The 21,120-nt window shown below is 38.6% G+C and overlaps 1 protein-coding gene and 1 long non-coding RNA gene across 2 annotated transcripts; both read left to right on the forward strand.

Annotated features, from left to right (window-relative positions):
- The first annotated feature begins 3,051 nt into the window (after nucleotides 1-3,051).
- LOC124214081 (uncharacterized) lies at nucleotides 3,052-14,390 on the forward strand. Its single transcript, XM_046616073.2, has 8 exons — nucleotides 3,052-3,576; nucleotides 4,014-4,121; nucleotides 5,691-5,836; nucleotides 6,677-6,836; nucleotides 6,952-7,108; nucleotides 10,710-10,859; nucleotides 11,359-11,824; nucleotides 13,379-14,390. The coding sequence occupies exons 1-8, from the start codon at nucleotides 3,357-3,359 to the stop codon at nucleotides 13,658-13,660; spliced, it is 1,689 nt and encodes a 562-aa protein (XP_046472029.1). The 5' UTR covers nucleotides 3,052-3,356; the 3' UTR covers nucleotides 13,661-14,390.
- Nucleotides 7,119-9,742, forward strand: LOC124214082 (uncharacterized). Its single transcript, XR_006882062.2, has 2 exons — nucleotides 7,119-8,601; nucleotides 8,666-9,742. It is a non-coding gene; the product is annotated as an uncharacterized lncRNA (long non-coding RNA).
- Nucleotides 14,391-21,120: the final 6,730 nt, after the last annotated feature.

The raw sequence follows: 21,120 nt of genomic DNA on the forward strand, positions 1-21,120 counted from the left end.
CGAGGGCCGAACTTTGACGATGCATAACTTTTTTCCCGCAACCCTAAACGGCTTACAACATTGACCGAATCGTGTCAGTTTTTTATTCTCTACATTTTTTCCAGCATGCCCCGTGGCCAATATTGTGATGTATCATCACGATTTCAACATTTTTAGACGACAAGGTGTACGATTTTTGGCCGGGACTATTTTATCGCAAATCGGTCAAGCTCACTGTTTATTTCTCCATAATATTTCATATAAATTTATTCCAAATAAACGGCCAATAAACGTTTTGTATTTTTATCGAATTTTTCGCCGGTTTATTTTTCTTATTTTATACCCAGTTTATTTATTTACTCGTTCTATCTCGGAGGTGAAATGCCGCCTCGCGCATTTGAACAATCCAATATGGCTGACCCATTTTTCCCGCTTGTCGATAACTTCTCGGCTATCCTGTAGGGCTGGTCATATCGTCGGGATTGTTTGATCGATGATTCGTCTGCCTGGGTATGCGCTGCGTGTAAAATCCGTCAATTACGAGACGTAAAACGAAAATCCAACTTTTGGAAATCAATAATATCGCATGTTTTTCACAAAAATATCGTGTTCCCTCTCATTTGGTCAATGGCATCCGGTTGACGGTGAAAATAATTTTCCGAACTCAATTTTCGGCATGAAAAAAGCACAAGGGAAACATAAATTCCGGGTTTGAATAACGGAATATTTTTATTCGCTTCTTCTGATACGCGAGGGGCAATTTCTTTGTTAGAATAACCAGCGTTGTTTATCTGGTTACTGATTTGACTCCTAAGATATTGATATTTCCAAATAGCGGTTACTCTTCACTTTTTCCGCACTGCCATCCTAAAGCATAGCACGCAACTACGCGTCGATCAATACTGTTTTTTATGGTACAAATTCACCGCCGGTAAAACAGTTTTCACTGAATTCACCGTCGCTAGGAACACCGCGGTAGTTTTCACACGAGCGCTTTGAACTTGGAAGTCGGTACCGCGGTAAAGCGTTGAACGGTAGCGCCGCCCCGGCGGCAATTTCAGACGTTATTCGACCCGCAACGCGAGATTTAAATTTAAATAAATAATAACCGCTTTCGTTGACGAGCTTTCGGAAATTAATTAATGATTATAATACTAGGTTTAGGCATGATAATCAGACTCCTCCGTTAATTTGATTTCGATTTGCCGAGTACTTCTCGGAATGATTATCAAGTATTTAAACTCCGACTATGCGTGCCCAGTCAGTGAAACAGGATTCCAGTTACAGGTTTGTGACACCTGACACATTGTAAATGAAATTAATTATTGTTTGCTCATATTGCCCGCAATGAATGAAATTACTATCATTCATGTGACATATAATCGTTGCGTTGAAGTTTACGTGATTTGTCGTGAGTATCTAGGAATCGTATAAAAAAAACTGGTCTCAGAATATTTATTACAGATAAAGTAGCAAGAAAATAGAAGAGAGAGAGAGAGAACGGAACTTGCTTAATAATTGAGAATATTTTACGGACCAATAATTTAATGTCAATAAATGTAATCCGAGGTACGGCGTATCCAGGCACGAATCCAGGACATATTTGGGTGGAGGATAAAATTGTCAAATAAATTTTATAAATATGAAAAAAATTCTGTATTTATGACTGTAAAAAATACTGCCGTATTTAAACTTTAAACCACGGTTTGCCTTCATCAAAATTATTGCTGAGTACTTTTTCAATAACTAAGACTTGACACAAATTAGTACTAACAGCCTTGACCCAAAAAAATTGTACCAAATCCCTCCGTTGATATTCAAGTGACATTTATACAACACAAATGTGTTCTTGTTTTTAAATTTTAACAAGAACTTTGGACAGATTTGTTTTAATGGTTAAGATTGAGAGGAAAATTCTGAAGTCACAAAATAGAAATTTTTAGCAAGGCTTGTGCGTTACAGAAGCAAAAGGTAAAGTAGAAATAATTGGCTTTTAAAACCATATAAATTGATCAAGGCCCAAAGTTTCTCAGATGTTTGTTTTTCCCAAAAATCATGTTTTAGTGACACACCCCAGTCGTGGGTAGCGTTTAATCAGCCTTTGCGAGATTACTAAGAATCGCTAATTTACAGTAAATTATTGCGATTTCGAAATCCCTGAACAACTGTTGAAACTTCAAGAGTTTTATTGATTTCGCGAATGTATTTCAAAGTATTGTACAACGAACGATGAACTATTTTATCAAATCAATTTTACAAACTCGTTTTCATGGAGCAGTTATATTGCAAGAAATATTTTTTTATACTCAATTAATCGATTATTTGTATGAAAAATCGATCGAAATAATAATAAAAATATTGATGTCACCATATTTTACACTATTGAGATAGTTTTAAAAAGGCCATCTAGGGGGAAAAGCGGAGTAAAAATTCTTCTTGCGAATATCGAAGCAATCGACATTCGAAGACACGCGTTGCCTCGATGCCGAAGAAAAATAATTACACACGTACGAGTCTTTGTGGGGTTGGGGAGATCCCCCCCCCCCCCTCCAGGTACGCACCTGTATATGTACCAGAAAACAAGAATTCGAATGGTGCTAATTTCTTCGCGTAGTATATAACATTGATTTATTTAATTACCTGCATTGATTTCACGAGCTGTCTCTTTGTGACTTACGTAAAAGTACTTGTGCAAGAAACGTATACAAACTTATTATACATTTCAGGCTTTCCGCCGATCCGATAACGGAGTTACAATAAGCTCATTAGAAAAACGGTGCTCAAATTCGATGCGGCAGAGGTATTTATCCGTAATTTTCTACGACGTTTTTATCCGAATCGAGTTACTTTTCACAAAAAATCCTTATTCAAACCCACGGCGATTAACGCTAAGATCATCATCCCGCCTTGATTGATTTATTTAAAAAAAATCCTCGTCTATATATGACGGTAAACCGATACAACGGCGGGGTGAGAACACCTTTTTGCCCTTGACTAAAACCCTAGGAATACAGTGTTGAGGGTAGGCAGGCTTCCGTATAAAACTAAGGGAGTCAAGAACAAGGTTGTTAATATCTCGCGGACCTCTCAAGGTCCCATTTGGGTGGTTCGTGAAAACAACCGAGTATAAAAAAGTAGAGAAAAAACAAAAAAAAAAAACGTCGAGGGTCGCTGTTCCCGAAGAACTCGAAGATATCTGATCGGACGATTAAAAAAGAAAAATCACGTGCGACTTGTCGAAGGTTTGATGCGGTAAACGAAATAATCGAGGTGTCAATTCGATCCCTCGTTCCAGAGACGAGGAGAAGAGTAAGAAAAAACACACAGTGAATGGTGGCATATTCGAGTGTTCGGTGCAACAATCGTCCCCGATCGAAATGTTCAAGATTAGCAAATGGCTCGTGATCCTCTTTGTCGCTGCAGCTTGCACATGCGGAGCACGCACCGAATGCGACGGCCGGGCTCAGGTGTCGCTTTTAACTGGAATCCACGAGGATGCGGCCTGCAAACGTGTTTCAAGCCGTGGCGTGCTTCTCTACGAAGCTTCGAAACTCCTCCTGGAACAGTACAACAGTAAAACGAGCGGCTTTAAGCTTGGTAGGTTATGTTGCTGGGATCCAACATGGCGCCGATAGTAGATCGGCAGTTGGAGCTCGTCATTTTAGGTCAATTGCCGGATTCTCGAGTCACCGGAAACCTCGCGCAGCCTGCTAGCCGTTTATTTTGTCGAAATCAATCGATACAGAGTGAAAAGTGGGATAAACAATGAGGTTTATTATTAAATATGGGTCACGTGGTGCGCCGTCTGACGCAATATGGCGTCGTTCGATATCCGGCCTCTCGCGGTGGTAGATTAATTAACGGCTATCTTCGTGGGTTTTAAAATACCGATAGCGAAAAAAGTTTACAGGACATTTGCAAGGGATGAAAAGTTGAATTTAATTTCACCGCTGAACGGTTTCGATACACAAAATAACACACAAAATTTTCGACCAATGATTCCCAAATAAATTTACTATCGTTATTTTCAACAGAACTTGCGGTTGTCGACACCTGCGGCAGCATTGGTGGAGCTTTGAAAGCCGCTATAAAAGCCCTGGTCTCTGCCGATCTCAGCTGTCTTCAGCCACCGCATTACCTAGGTCAGTTAAAACGTGTCTATAATCAATGATCTCACAATCAGTAAGTGCATACCCACAGACGCTGAACGTATGACACAGTGATTAGATCTAAGGGTAATTTAAAACCTGTGCAATGAATTTTCCCTAATAGCCATTACGCAAAAATAAAAAAAAAAAAAGTGTCGCTTTTGCAGGGTATAAAAACTGATTGGAAAATCGCAATGAAACTTGGTATGTATACACGATTCTCTTTCTGCTGGTTTTCCGGTGTTGACTGCAGAAGTCATGCACTATGTTACGAGACAATATATCAGCAGATCGAATTTACATTTGAGTTAATGGTTAAATTTCTGGTCAATCAATATAACACACGTTCTTGTAATTTTAACATTCAAACCGTCTTATTAACAACAAGCAATTTTCACGTTTTCTCTACTTAGTGCGTACATTGAAAAATGATCGAATTAACCGAGAAATTTCTTTTTTATCTATCTTGGCTCTGAAATCTAAGGGATGTCCCGTAACTTTCCTGTACGGTCTACACCTGCATCCATAATTTTCTCTTTACACCGGGAGAATAAAAAATGTTTTTCTCGCTCGTGACTTGGAAGCTGAAATGCAATGTACACGGTTTAACGATCGTGGATAATGATTACAGGTGTATGCAAGGGAATTATTTGTTACTATTCGACACAAACGACAAAACTTGGCCAAGGACGAGGGCCAGCCTTTCTCTCTCTCTCAAAAAAAATGTATATTATACGTCTCTGGTCTGTAATTGCACGCTAATTCCGGTAAATCGTTATGGCAATTCGCATTCTCGTACACAATTGTACACAAAAATTGGATTCAAGTCTGTTATGCACGATGCATTGGAGTGTGCAAGGGAAGGTTAGCGTCGATGGATATTTTCAACGTATCAAATATCGTTCAGGTGTATAATCGTAACTTTTTACAGATTCTTCATTAACGATCTGCGATATTTTGGTAACGGATGTTCTGTTCCTTTTAATGCCGTCCTACCTGATTCAATCGCAAAATTTCCAGATATGACCCGTAAGGTTTTCCGCCTTCAAGAATGCTCGCGAAGCTGGGCAAAATACGGTTTTTCATGAATATATATATATAATATAGGTTACACGTCACAAAGCTGAGAATAAAAAACCACAATTTTATAACCATAGCTTACTTACCAGACGCAACCGTGAGTCATATACTGCAATAAGATTACCAAGTAACAGCGACATGCGCAATTTTTCCTCGTTGCCCTGAATTGCGATGCTCGATAAATTAAACTACTTAGCATCGAAACAGCGGCGATACAAACTTCTTTTGAAAAGGGAAAAGAACCTCTGACGTGGGTAGAACCTTGTAACTGTTGTACGGTGCCGGGAAATCCCCGAGGAGAAATAACCAACGTTATTTAAAACAGTGGGCGGAAAAATGAGCGACAGAACGGAGAAAGAGAAAGCAATTTCTGCGTTAATGTATTATAAAATTTACAAAGCAACGATACGCGATATACGTCTGTATGTAAATGACAGACTGTCGTGCGATAAGTTAATTCAAACATAGAATGATGGATTACAGGCATCATAGGACCGGATAATCCGACGTATGCCGAAGCCGTTCAGAAGGTAACTTCCGTTCTCCGGGTCCCGCATTTGGTTAGAAGACCGTCGAATTCCGCATTCCTTCACCATTTGGCAATGGAAAACAATTCTCACGTCGTTCAGGTATTAAAATTACGGTGAAGTAATTCGGCAGATGAGAAAGAAACGAACGGTATTTAATCCTTTAATTTTTTATTTTGCTACTTTTTGTTTTTTAGACTACTCTTTTTTGGTTCTAAATGGTCCCTGAAATATTTCTAATTCTAATAAAAAACATACTTTTTATTTATTTGTTCATTGCAAAATAACATGATAATCTGTAGGCTAATTTTTGCAAAAACTTAATTTCTTTTTATAAAGCTTTTTCTTGTTGTTTTTGTTTAATGAAATGATAATAAAAATACTATAATTTATGCACTAGACCGAAACTAACAATTGTATTTACTGATAAATTTCATTTCGCGAGTTGTTTGTATTCGAAACTGAAGAAAAAGTTGTGTAATTTTAGAAATTCAAAACGACGGGATCGATGAAAAACCGTAATATATATAAGCAAAAAAAAAAAAAAATTTTCAATTGAATCCGCCGTGTCGAATTTTCAAATTTTTAACTCAGACTCGTAATCCAGCGATCTTAGAAACCGTCCCATACAAAGCTCAATCGAAATCAAATAACTTTTTGAATTTACGTTCTCCATATTGGATCCACCATTTTGGATTTTCGAATTTCGAGTTCAGATTCGTAATCAGTGACGTCAATCGTCCGTTTACAGGAAATTTCAAGCGAATGCGCATGTAAGCAAAAATGTATGCACAAAAAGGTTAATTCTAAACTCTGTCAAAGACTCGTTAGTCATGAAAAACAAGTTTTCGGAACCGAACCGAGTGTCGCAACTGATCTAATTAATTATGAACGAGGTCAACTACAACCTTGCGACGTTTTTATTATTGTTAAAAACTACAGGGGGTCCTAGAGGTGGTGGAGAGACTAAAGTGGAAATCGTTCACGCTGGTCACGTCAGGTGACAAAGACGAAGAGGACGCCCGGAATATCGCGAAGAAATTAACGGCCGAAGCGATATCGAGAGAATTGTGCGTGATAATTTACGACAACGAGGACGGAGGTGAGATAAAAGTCGGAAAGAGAATAAACGAAAAGTGATGCGTTCATTCCCATTCACCGTGAATATCATCGAATGACTTTTGATGCATCTATTGATCCTAGAACCCGATTTTCAGATTTCACCACGAACGTGATCCACGTCGGAAAACCGGACGATGACTTTTTCGCCGGTCCGACAAACGCTACGGTGATCGTTGTCAGCGAAGGAAGATTGGAGAATCGTTTAAACCGCGTGAATTCGACTAACACGATAATACTTGTGGAGGACGACAGGTGAGGTGTTTAATTCCGGAATAACTCTTACGCGGCGAATTCATTGATCTGTCCGTGACAATTATCCGTACAACTTGGTTAAAAATATGAAGACATAAACACGGCCAGATAAGCGGGGACAATTACCGGGGCGATTGCGGGAATTTTATACGGCGATAATCCCGAGGTGGGAAAATAAATTGACCGTAACGATACGAGCAGAAAATTGCCAAGCCGTCACGCATCGAGTAACATTTATCGTGCGGTTTGTCGATGCGGGGCTAATGCCGCCTGCACCACGGAATTACCATGTTCAGAAAATTCTATCACCGATCATTAGGTATGCGGGACATGGTACGAAATCACTTGTAATTACATTTGTTGCTAAACCAGTCAACGAGATGCTGCGTCGGAAGGTGATAAAACATTTACAAATCGCGAGAAATTGATGAAAAGTTTTTTTTTCTTTTTTTTTTTTCGTTAACCCGATCCGTAACATCCGTTGCAGACAATTCGAACGAATCGACGGACTTGAAATAATTTTAGTTAATTAGGATGCCTAATTTTATTCCATGTTTAAAACTGTCAGGCCTCGAGTTAGGATATTGAACGTTATTTTCCAGCAGAGATTCGTTTCCTTGAGTATTCTTCGCGTAAGCTGGGCGAAATTGACGTTTCACAAGTCACTTGATCCGTGCGTAACGAATCAGCGATCGATACTGCGTAGGTATCACGTTATACCGTAGGAAATTAGAATCGAGTGACAAAAAAAAAAAAAAACAAAAAAAAATTTTCACGTTCATTTGTGTCATGATACCCTGACAAGGAAACACTTGAGATTAGTTGTTATATCCTTTGATCTTTTACGCATTCCGGAAACGATATAACGATTAACCTTACGTATACGAGTATAAATATATTCTAACCAGCAGCTTAACGTTGTAGATTTATTTAATTATAGATAAACAAATTCACGCACGCCTTGTACAATTTTATCTTGTCAATGCGATCATTGAGTGCACGTAAAACATACGCGCGGTGAAAATATACCAGCAAGGTTAAAAATCGCAATTACAGGCTGGAAAATAATAGCCAATTAATACCTGTCTTGTACTAACGCGAACAATTCCGCGCCATCGGACACGGAATGTGTTAATTGTTACTAATCGTTACACATCTTGGAACGGTGAAAGGGATTGTAATTGATCAATGCGCAATGAAATGAAAAATTCATGAGGATCGAGAGGGTCGCGTAACTTATCTTGCGGTGTTGAGATCGCGTGAAAGCAGTTTCTGTTTCTGTGATTCATACTTTACAAGCCTATCATTTAAGTGTATTACACTGTGTGTCACAGTTGGCTTCGGCGTTACGCTGGAATAATTAAGTAGAAGAATAATGAAGAAAAGGAAGTGTCTATTAAAAGCACGGAATTCACCGGAGGATCTTAATTAATTAACAAAGTACCTGTCGGCATGCGTGGAATTTCTCAAGGAATTCACGTTTTAAATTTATGGTAAAGACATGCATATTCAGGGTTCATACGATTTTTGGAATATAAAATTCTCTGACTTTTTCAGGTATTCCAGACTGAAAATAGGAACTTTTTCAGTAAACTTTCAAAAAATATGCGGCTGATTGACGACGATTTCTTTACACATTAATACTAATACCTTCGATATTAACCTAGTACCTGTATTACTATCTGACTGTTAATTTACAAACAACAGCCCGCGATTTTCCGCAAGAAAAGAAATGTAAGAAAGTTTGAAAAATGAAGAGGGTACATAGAAAGTGTGAAGTGGTGAGACGAAACGAAGATTTGAGTGTGGTTGTTTTTCTTTTTTTCTTTAGCTCGATCGAACTTTGTGTAAAAACGAATTTCTTTCTACGACGGATTCCAAATTCCTGTCTTATTTTCGAAATTCCCTGAATTTTCCCAGTTTTCTAGATTTTCACTATGCGTACGAACCGTGAGTTTTCATCGGCCGACATGTTTTTTTTTTTTTCAAACGATTTAAAAGCTCTCTTGTACCATGTTACATGAAAATATGACAATTTTTTTTTTTTTTTTGAATTCTAAACCATTATAATGAATTCACCATTACAAACTTTGAAAGTTTGACCTTGAATTCATTATAATTCGAAAATTTTAACATTTTGGATTTCGTGAATCTGACCTCAGATTCGTGATTAGCCACTTAAAAAAACCTTCGAGTATCAATTTTGACAAAAACCCAAATGTTCTTAATTTTTTTTTTTTCTCAACATATTCAATACGCCAAATTTAAATTTTGGAAATGCGAATTTAGATTCGGGATGAGCGACCTAAAAAACTTGTAATTACATTTGTTGCTCTAATCAGTTCTAAGTTTGGAAAAGCCGCGTCGATCGAGACCAAAATCGTCGAACAAAAAAATGATCACACACAGAAACCCAACTTTTAATTTTCGGGGTGATTACAGTAACTACGTTCTTTCCCTGAAAGCAGATAAACGGGCAGCCAAAAAATACCAACCGCGTGAACTCGGCAGTCATTTTTTGCGCAATCGTTCGGTACAGGTGGAAGTAAAAGTGTGATAAAAAAAAAAAAAAAGAAACAAAAAAAATCACAAGCTAAACCTTGTATACACAAAGAAGACCTTGTTCTCCTATCGGGGTGAAAGCTAAACTATAAAATTATAACAATGAGTAGGTCTAGCCCTGCAGACAACGTTTCGTCCACGTGCTCGCGATGCCGTGAATTCATTCTTCGAAGGAACGACGAGTGCGTTTTATCAAAAAAATTCTTTCTCGCAAATATACTCCCAGCTAGGTAGGGTATTTCATACGAGTTTCGAGTATGATAATGCAGAGAAACAGCGCTTCAAGGTTTTTCGTCCCGGCTCTGTAACGCAATGTCGATGGTGTAGGGAGGCACGTTGCACATGTTCGTCAACTGTGTGGGTACACAAGGCATTACACTGTACGGTAGTAATAGGCCTATTTAGAAAGACATGAACTTTCAAGAATGAGGTATAATAATGCAGGCCCACTACAGAGAGGAGGTCGGCAATCGAAGTGCAACCTTCGGGTATAAAGAGAGCCGACCATAACGAAGCGAAGGAACGAACGCCGGTGTAATACGGCATTCGAGGATCATGACAAAAACTGTATTATGATAAAACATTCGCTCAACTTCCCACTGAACGTTTTCTGTGTCATGCATATTCTTCTGGCATCAAGGTCCTCAGCCTCGATCCTTTTTTCACTTGGTTAGCCGGATCCAGTCGCTGCTTCGTATGCTTGGGATAAAGACTCCGCGACCACCTTTTTGGCACTCACCATATTCATGCCGACTTCCTCAATTACTGGGCCTGGGGGTCAAAGCTTGGAAGGATCGATATTTCGAACGGACTGAAAGATCAGTAGTCGTTTCGATCAGTGACACCTTCGAAAATCGAGACTTGGAACGATTCATCTTTCGATATTTCATTTTCGAATGTTTGACATTTCAAGTTTTCACCCCCCACCCAATTCCTCAACTATTCCAGTATTCAATACAGCCTCTTTTCTCGTCGCTCTGCTCTTACTGTCTTTACCGCAGTTTTTTCTCTCTTCATTTTCCGATTTTCTCTTATCCAGAAACGAAACGACCGAGTTGCAGACCATGGTCGAAAAGTCCAAGTGGTGGAACGGCGACGGGACGGGAAAATTTGACCCTGATGACATGACGGAGGTCCGCTGGCTTCAGGACGCTATCGACGTTTACGGAACGGCTTTGGACTCGATTTGGTATGTTAGCGGTTTGTGCTAAGCCACAATTTGTATAATCGACAAAGAGTCGTCGGTGAGTGCGGTTACCAGCTAGAAAGACAGACATTGTTTTGACTGATATTAATTCCTTACCGTATTCGATCGAAATTCATATGTCCAAGATTGCGCGAAGTTGACTCACCGTCACTCGGCTCCGAAACCACCCAATGGCTTATTTTTACAGCTTCCAGTGTTCGGATGCTAATATTTTTGAATGGTCCGGACTGCGTTCTAAGAACGAAATAACGTCAATGGAGCACAGTCGAAAACAAATGATTCCATGAATCGAAACACGCCGGACTGCGAATAATAACGAGAGCCAGGCTTATGACTTTGGCTTAGAAGGCTTGTTACAAATCAGTCACACTTGAAACGGTTGTTACGGCACTCGGATGCCTTTTTCAGGATTTACAAACACCTTAGCAAATCGATGTCAGGAACTATGTTCAATAATAATGTAAAACTCTCTTTTTTACAGCAAGAAGAAGAAGTGCAAGTCCCAGGTGAACTCTGCGGACTGGATGGAGATGATATCGAAGGTTCTGGCATCTCGTAACGCGGAGACGGTTTCGGAACCTCGGGGTTTCAAGTTGTTGGTTAAGATTCGCGACGGAGGTTTGAAGACCTTGGGTAAAATCAACGTCAAGCGTAACGTCGCGAGGATATCGTGGAGCGGTAAGGACGGGGCAAAAGGCAAAGGAAAGGTCGAAGAGAAGCGGAAAGGTAAGGGGACGAATGAGGAAACGGAAGATGACGAAGACGAGGAAGAGGAGCAGGATACGCCGGATGAGATTGAGAAAATTGCTGAAAAGGCGAAGAAAAAACAGATCGCGAACCTCGACTGCGCGTCCAACCTTCACGAGGCCAAACTGACCGAAGATGAGGAGGACCACGCTACCCAAATCGTGGTTGCCGAAATGGACGACACGGAGTGGTGGACGATGGTGAGAAAAGTGAACGATCGTTATTGTCACCTTTTCCATCCAACTCACGTCCCCGATACTGGGCCGATTTAGGGTCAAGTGACTGGAGCAACTCTTCTTACAGCTGACTTGAGAATCTGACTGTATGTACGAGTATGGCCAATATTGGGCAACGTCATCCAATTACTTACCGCGGAATTACGAGTATGAGCTTGACCGCAATTTCATGCGCCTGTACTTTTCCCCACTTTAAAACTCTCCTGCAGTTCTGCTCGAGTTGTAAAGATACGTCCAAAACACGTTCGTCTATTCTCGAACCTCGAGTCTTGCCGCAATTAACCTCGAGACCTTCGTTGCTACAATTGAGAAACCGTGAAACAATGCTCGAAGAAAGAGGAACAACGAAAATGTCTTTCTCTTCTCCAGAGTTTTCCCTTCTAGTCAACATCGATGATTAGCTTAGCTTGGACTGTTGCGATTACCGTGAAAGTTACAGGTGCTTCGATGCTTCGCTCTTGGGATTCCCGTTCATCTGTCACAGTGAGAGTAGGAATAACTTGACAAAAAGACAAGAAGAGAAAAAAACTGCGAAGGTGGGAGAAACAAGTGTCGCGGTCACTTCTCGGTTACATTCATCACGTGGAATATCCCGGTTCGCAAATCTTCAGATCTTACGACTGTAATAGAGTTGGGGGTAAACGGTGCTAAGAACTGAGATAATTTATAAGCTACTATGAACTTTACGTATAAAGTCGTCGCGCGGAATATCAAGTCTTGAAAAAATACGACCTTAACAGAACCCATCAAGCTAGTAGGGATTAATCATGATCAAAAAATGGGCATGCAGCAGACCTACCTTTACCGACCGAGCAAACTCACTCTCTTTCTTTCTATACTAAATAAACAAATTAATGGAAAGAGTAAAAATTTTAACGGTGCATCGCTCTTTCGTAGCGGGATTCAGGGAAGTTACTCGTGCCCCAAAAATCGTTAAAAAAATGTGCAGCGTTCCTTGGTTGGCGTGTGAGCATCTTTTATTTACGAAATTATTGTAATTTCCAGTTCTCGTCTAACGACCTGAATATTATATGAAAACAGTCTCAAGGTGACTCATTTTACTCCTCATTCTTTCCTGAATTGCGCAAAGTATCTCAACTATGCACTTTTTGGCCCCTGAAATTGCGGGAAATATTGGAATAATCATACGTTTCTTTTACCAATTTTCGGGATATAAGTAACCTTCCTGAATTCCACTACGAAATAGATATTCACCATCGAAATCTGAACCAATTCCGTTCGTTTGTTTAGTCAATGTAGGAAGAAAAATAGATGAATTTGCACGGTCGGTAAAGGTAGGACTGTTACACGCTCTTAAGTTTCACGCCTGAGAAAAATTGCGGATCAACCGATAACTCGTTGAAATTCAAACGAATCTTGGCGAAATTTGAATCGCGACTGATTGTAGTCGGTTTTGAGCTTCCCGATTTTTTTCATAACTTTCGATCGATCTCCAGCCGAGCGATCGGCGTTTTTGCGCTGGCTTCTAAAGTGCGTTTCTCCCATTTTTCCACGCAGGTGGGAACGGTGAGCGGAGTCGGAGTGGCGATGTTCGTAATCGGAATCCTTGCTGTCTACATAGTTTACACGAACATTCGAGGTCCGCGAAGTCCGAAGGGTCAGACGACGTCAAGTCGGAGATACAGCCTCGAGGGTGACTCGACCTTACGAAGGGTTGGCAGCGACAACGAGATGCCGGTTTCCGGTGGCGGACGGAACCAGAGGCAACCGCAACGTGCCCAGAATTCCACACACCGAAGAGACAGCATCCGAAGCAGCATATCCGACAGAAGTGTCTGAGTCCAGCTGGCGTTATTTATTAATTTGTCAAATTATCGTTGATTATATTCTCAAGTGTACACCGTTACGCTATCAAATTTTTATCCCCGTGTTTATCTTCGTCAAACAGCTACAGCGTGTTAATCAGTTGTTGAGAGTGCATTAATTGCCGTCGTGCAGGATGCGGAACAACTCGGACTGATAATCATCTTGTACATTGACCCGTGACCCTTATCGTTTTATAATGTTCAACCCCTAAGTCAAATGGCTTCATCTTACGGGTTTTTTCCGACAGATTTATAACTATTTTTTCCAAAGATTTTCATCCCTGAATGTATAACGAATTTTTCAAACTTTCTACCGTATCGCAACTATTTTGGGTTATATTGCGACACTGTTATTGGTTGCTTGAATCGATCCTTAATTCTGTTATGTGCAGTTGATTTATTCGCCTGTTTGTTACATTTGTTGCGATTTTTAAGCTGTATCTGGTGAAAATCAACGATACGTAAGTCATTTTTTATAATTATTCGGCAAAGTATTGATAAAACGAAACGTAGAAAAAAAATGACAGAACAATGCATATTAATGATTGCACTGGAGATTACGTCTGTCCGCAAGCTCGATCTCTATAGCTATTATAGACGCTATGCACTGGATTGAAATTCGCCTAGAAATGTTAGAAATAATGAATAAAGAAAAAAGGAAAATACAATCACCAGTTTGAAAATAAAATATTTTACAATGTTAACCGTGATCTTTGCATGTAGATGAATAAATAATATTATATTAATTTTAATACGTTGTAAAATTGAGTAACGATCAACGCAAGCGCGCAGCGTAAAACGTAACAAGTTCAAAAGTGAAAAAACAACAACACAACAACATTAAAAACGCGGTGATGCCGAATAGTTATGACGCTGATATTGTTATTGTCCGTAATTAGTTCAATGAAAAAATTATTCAAGGTCGGTCGGAAGATTGACGAACCCGCGCGTTGCGTTACAACGGTATGTATACACACACCGAGAGTTTTTCTTGAAAGGCACTGATCAGGGAATTTCGTGTTGGACATTTAGTGGCCACCCTGAATTCAAACTCGTCTAGTTTACGAGCGTGGCCAACTTTGTAAAAATGTTACCAGCATGGCAGGCGAGAGGTTATGGTTGACTGTTACTAGTCAGCCGGTCGATTCTAGGGAATTTTTTTTTTTTCTCGGCAGCAAAGGTTAGCTTCAGGCCACGAGCAACGATGTCAGCCAATCAAAATTGGGCAATTTGAATCGCCCGGGCTACGAACAGGTCCTTCCAACAAAAATTCCCAGTATACGTATGTAGATAGAGGCAGAAACGCGGATGTGGCGTATTAAATTGTAATGGCTGATAAGCTCTTTATATATTCTATCCGCTATTGTTCTCACCACTTGACCCAATCAAAAGAGTCGTTACTTAACCATCGTGAAAAGACTGTACCGAGCCTCGCAATAACCGCGCTGTTATGTTGTACATAATTTTCGTCGCTCATCGTTCATAAAATCTTGACTATTTGTTATTTTGCAACCGTCAATTTCGGCGTTGCAAATAAATAACAGCTATCTTCTTTACTCGCGGAACAAGCAATTTTTGCAAAAACGTCAAAAAAAAAAAAAAAAATACAATCGTCCGTCGAAGAAACAATTCGGCAACAAGGATTCAACGAAGATTAAAAAATAACCGACGAAAAATCTTGCCAAAAGAAAAAAAAAACTGTCAAGATAAATCGAAAGTCGCAAGATTTGGCATATTTGTAAAACTTTCGAGACGTCATCTTTTTTCCAACTTTACTGGTTGTACATTATTAGCCAAACTTTATATCAGATAACGATTCATTTTTTGATCTTACGATTAGCCTGATCATGTTTTTTCACTGAATTCGCCACTCGGCAAACACAGTTGGAGCGATACTTTATCTCCAAAACCGGATTCTTCGTCACGAGAATAAAAAAAAAATTAATGAAAAACATATTTGAAAAAAAAAAAAAAAGCAATGAACAGGAAGAAAGACACGCACGTTAATTTATTCCACCGTAGTAAGCATGGAACGCTCGTATCGAAAGAGGTACAGAAGAAGCGAGGATGATTTGTTGGCGATTGTAAAATTAGAAACGGAACTGACCAACTCAAGGCAGATAACGTTAAAGCCTGAAAGGTTTAATCCGTAAACGGTTACGCAACATGAAGCGCCAAGCATAAAAAACTTACCGTTGTACGGGTTACGTAACAAATGAATAGCTAAACCGATCCAACTACTACCGTATTATTCATTGACACGCAGCGACGTGATTTGGCTTGTTCTAGCATCACACATAAAATGTAATAATGATACACACGCGAAGACACGACAGTCATTTGAATTATCGCACCTGGTCGGAACGGCGTTGAGAAGAAAATTTATTGGTTGTTAAATTTATACAAAGGTATAATTTTCGTCAAATTACGAAACTTCGGTTAGGGTTTTATGAAAAAAATTTCTTACCGAGCGAAAAATTATTTATCGGTGAATTCCGAAGTTTTACTAAATAAGGTCTGTTTGAAAGTAATTGTTGGATATAAAGAAATAAGTTTAAAATAATTACGAAACGAGGAAAAAACTTCTGTTATCTTTCCATTATTTTCTTTTTTTTCGCTGTATGTCTGTTGAAAATTTCTCTCACTCTTAAACATAATGAGAGAATGACGAATTCGAACACAAGCTAATACGGAAAAACACTTGCATATTACCCGAAATTGCTTCAGCATTTTGTGTATAAATTTTACTCCTTAAGTTGCAATAAAAAAAAAAAAAAAATTACATCATAAGCATATATACTGATTTACCTCCATATTCGTGCAGTGAGGTAATGACAAATAAAAATGTAACTTTTAAATAATCTCAACCAAATGCTTTTTTGCGCAAATTAAATTCAGTGTTAAAGAAAAAAAAAAAAAAAAAAAATTTATATATATATTAACCGCCACACGTACATATTAGGAATGTTGCTAGGTTTTAGAAACTTAAGGCTGCGTTCACAAATCTCATTCGAATACTTGTAACACGGTGAGGGAATGATTTTATTTTTCGGGACATGTATGTAAAATCGATTATCCGTTTTACGCATTTGTTGTCGTAGTGCAATAAAAGCTCCGACATACAATTGACACTGATTTTTAAATATTTTAGCGATATTTAATCAATATGAATATTGTTGTATTTGAGATGAACAGCTTTTTCGTTATTGTTATCGAACTAATCGCAAGGGAGAAGGTGAGGGAATAATTTTTAGAGCAATAACTTGCATGTAGACCAAAATGTTACATCGATAATAAATGCATGTGACTCGGGACTTGAATTTCGAGACTTGATGAGAAATATTCACAACTTTTTTGGATACGCGCATCAATATTTTTGCAACGTTTATTCACGAAGTCGGTATTCAATCTCCAATTTCGATAGTATAATTACGACAAATCGTGTTTGATTTATGATTCAATATGCGTGCATATACGAATAAAATAACTTTTCACGAGTGTTGAAATTTTGTGGAAAAATATCAACGGCGAGGTTGCATTATACACATTGTATAATTATCATGCAACAACGGTCTGCGGTTTTTTTTTAGTAAAGTAACTGCAATATAATTTTTCGTCCTTTGTCATCGGTTCGAGCGAATAATTACAAAAAGTTTCCCCTCGTGGCCAGAAGCCAACTCTTAGCCAACGGAATTTTCTGTCCTAGTCAATCTTCTCAACGGAATAATAAATCCTTGTATAATAAGTAAATCACGGATAGCACTTGAACTGAATCTGGCTAATTGAGATGCCTAATGAAATTAGAGAGAAGTAATAATAATACGATTCCTTGACATATAAATCGTCAACTTGTCACAGCCTTACTTAATGCCGAATACGAACGACCGCAATTACAGTTTACATAACGTTGCGAATTAGGAGATGCAAATTCTATTTCTGACAGGATTCCTTGGCATATACTTGACGTGCCTAGCATCTAATTATTTATCGGTACCGATGTCACCAGTTTGAACGGAAGTCCGCGAAAATATTTTATTTCAACCCGGAGCATAGCTAAAAGCACGATCAATCAAATCAAAAGGTAAGCAACTGACTTTAAAACGCAGTCACCCAGCGAATCAGGTGTAACGATGAGTTTTTGCAACACAGAGATAAAACGATTAGAAATTTGGAAAGACGATCCGATCAGGGATGAAAAATTAAATTAAAAAATAGAACAACAAGAATGTTATCGATTTTGCATGGGGCTTTTTTTTTTTTTTTTTTTTCTTCTCTCCAAAAATAGGCTTACAAATCCCCAATATCATTATTTCGCTATTCACAGATTGAAGAACGTTGCTTTTTTAGCAATAATATTGCCGATTACTTCAAACTGCTATTATTTTCCGTAAATCTGAACGCTTCGTGGTGACTCTGATTAGCAGTAGCCGATCTACGTTAGTTAATTTGGAATTCTGTTTACACGGACTGGCGATTGATTTCATAGAGTATTAATTGAAAATATACCTCGTATTAATTCGTGTAATTTACATTTCAGAATAGTGTCCCAAATTTTTGACAAGCTGAAAAAAAGACGAAAAAACAAGGGAGTAATACGTAATAAATCGCAATAATGTCAAAACTTAATTGGTATAATATATTTAACCCGCAGCCGAAGGTTAGCTGAAGGTTACAGAACTGCCGGATCCAAATTAGCCATAATTTATTACATTAGTAGTGAACGAGATATACGGGGTGGCCGATTTTAGGTAACCACTCGATACGTTATGGAAGATAAACGAGAAGCGAAGAAAAGTTTCGGCAGCGTTTATCCAACGCAAGATGGCGCGACACTCGGGAAATTTTAATGGCGGCCGTTCTGTCGATTGAAAAGTTTGGAGGGCTGTAACTCGGTGAAAAATCGTCAGAACGGAGAAATTGAAGAATAGACGGTTTCGTGTCGATGGCATCTGCAATTTTCATACGGCATCAAGGACGATCGCAAATCAAAATATGAGAATACTCGGCATTAAGATTTCTCTGGAGTGGCGCCGCTGGCGGTCAAACTGACACAGTCGCTCTGTGTTTCCCGCCGCAAAAGCGCCGCAACAGTGGGTCTTAATAATTTAGCGTTGTTAAAACGAACGAGGGATATTTTCGAGACCAAGTTACGAGTGAGTTTTTTGATTCTATTAGTTACTTTTCGGTGATGTATGCCAGAGAAAAAAGAACAAATCCTTGATAACCTTGTGATATAATTCGCTGCAAAACATGACGCGTTTGAATCGACAATATTTTTTTTTTTTTCGTTTTTTGAGCTTGGATACGCCATGATTAATATTATAATTTGACGCACGAAATTTTGTATCCAATAATCTTTCATCTCCCAACGATAACCCGAATGATACATAGAAAAAGGACACGGTGTCGAGAAATGTTTGTTCGCCACGTCTACGTAATTTAAAATGATTTTCCGAAATTGATATGGATTAAAAAATTGTGATCATATTCAACCGATTGCGGAAATTTTCGATGTCAAACGATAGTCACAACCAAGCAATGGTTAATACCTAGTCAATAGTGACGTTGCGTGACGAAATACGACTCGGGTCGAGGAAAATGTGATTGGAATGAAGGAAATGAAGGAAAGAAACTTGACTCAAACACGATCGTTTCGCGGTCGTTCACCCACACACCTTTCTACCTATTACGTACGCTTCGCAGAAACTGTACTATAGGGAGCCTGCCGACAAATCCGGTCAAACTGCAACGTGTAGTTTTCGCACAGATATTTCCATGCGCGTCACGGCGTTTCATTCCGCGTTTCAATTTCTATCGACAATAATAATTGATGATGATGATGATGATGATGATGATAAAAGGAAAGGGGGGACAAATGTGTATATCATCGAAATTTCACGCCTGCTGTGCAGGTTTTCTAACCAAAATAATGCCATTTTTTACCTCAAATTATTACGTACTTCGTTACGCGCAATTTTGTCGACCAGTTGCGAAAATCACGCAATAATATTTCGATTATTTTCATCAACTGTTTCAAGAATTATTCGTTGAAATTTCACCTCGACATATCCTAGGACAAGCATGAACGAGTGAATAGAGTGAAAACAAGCTGTGCATATAATTCGAGATGAATTCCAGCGTAATATGATTCAACCGTTCGCTGGAACCGATGAAATTGATTACGTTTTTACATCCAGTTTTATTCATTTAACTAGGAAGAAGTTATCGCTGCAAGTTTAAGTTGAAAGAAAATATTCTCTACGGGTTTATTCGCATTGCGCATTATTTATACATTATAACCCCTGACAGGCGATGAGGTTGAAATCCCCCCCCCCCCAAAAAAAACATCTTGCAATCTTGGAGCAGACTGTAAGGATCGAATCTCTTCAACGTTGATTTTCATTTATTACATAAAAAAAAAAAAAAGAAAGAAAAGAAAATGCAACGGTGTTCATAATTTTTCTACAAAATAATCAATGATCGAAATTTTCCTCCAGTTAAAACTCATGGATCTTAGTTTTATTACCATGCCAAGGAGATCACGTTGAATTTCAATGATTTCAGCTTGATTGAGTTTACTTAAATGTTTCAAATTTTGTTTAATTATTATTTATTCATTACCCGAACAGTTCGTCGCTAACAATTTACACCCTTACTTTTTGACACTTTTGGCGAGGGGAATGGGAAGAAGATGCGAGGAGAAAATCGAACGAATCTGTATCGTGGATAAACACATTCATTGCAACGTGTTGATATAATAAACGTAAATTAGGTATTCAAAATCGAAGGTAACATTCGTCACAATCAAACCTCTTATCACAGCTGTATAATGACAAGTCGGAAATCGGAATAACCACGTTTGTTGAATCGAACAATTTTTTTCCAGTCATCCAGTTTGACAGCCATCGACGTTTTTACATACACATGTATTTCTACAACAAATGAATCTGATGCAAGACGGGCGAATTACTTGAAACGTTTCGTTTAATGGTTTTCCTCTCTCTCTCTCTCTCTCTTTTGGCTCGATTTATTCGAAAGCAAGTATTTAAATTGGAATAAAATAAATTTTTTACAGCTCGATTTTTATCGGAACATATTTTAAAATCGAAAAGGATCGTTTGTCATCCTTGTATTAATCGTTCCTTCTTTGTTCCTTCGAATCATCACGTCAACGAGTTTAACAAACGGAATGTGACCAAAAGATTTGGTGATTTTAACCTTAGAACAACAAAAACAATAATTAACGTCATCGACAAGTTCGCGACGACGATTGGTTAATAATTTGAATTTCGTCGAGTCAGGTCGTGTTTGAAAATATGTTTTTTCACAATATTTTCACAGTTCCTTTGTTTTCACGAATAACGAAGTGAAATTATTAACGAAGATCGACGTTACATGCATATACTTATTATATACACAGCGAGTGACCATGAT

This window comes from Neodiprion pinetum, chromosome 3, assembly GCF_021155775.2.
Source record: "Neodiprion pinetum isolate iyNeoPine1 chromosome 3, iyNeoPine1.2, whole genome shotgun sequence".
Taxonomy (NCBI): domain Eukaryota; kingdom Metazoa; phylum Arthropoda; class Insecta; order Hymenoptera; family Diprionidae; genus Neodiprion; species Neodiprion pinetum.

Excerpts from the sequence above, each read along its gene's own strand:
- LOC124214081 (XM_046616073.2), top strand. The coding sequence starts at position 3,357 with ATGTTCAAGATTAGCAAATGGCTCGTGATCCTCTTTGTCGCTGCAGCT. Across the intron at positions 3,577-4,013 it reads AACGAGCGGCTTTAAGCTTG|AACTTGCGGTTGTCGACACC; the intron begins GTAGGTTATGTT and ends TATTTTCAACAG. Across the intron at positions 11,825-13,378 it reads ACACGGAGTGGTGGACGATG|GTGGGAACGGTGAGCGGAGT; the intron begins GTGAGAAAAGTG and ends TTTTCCACGCAG.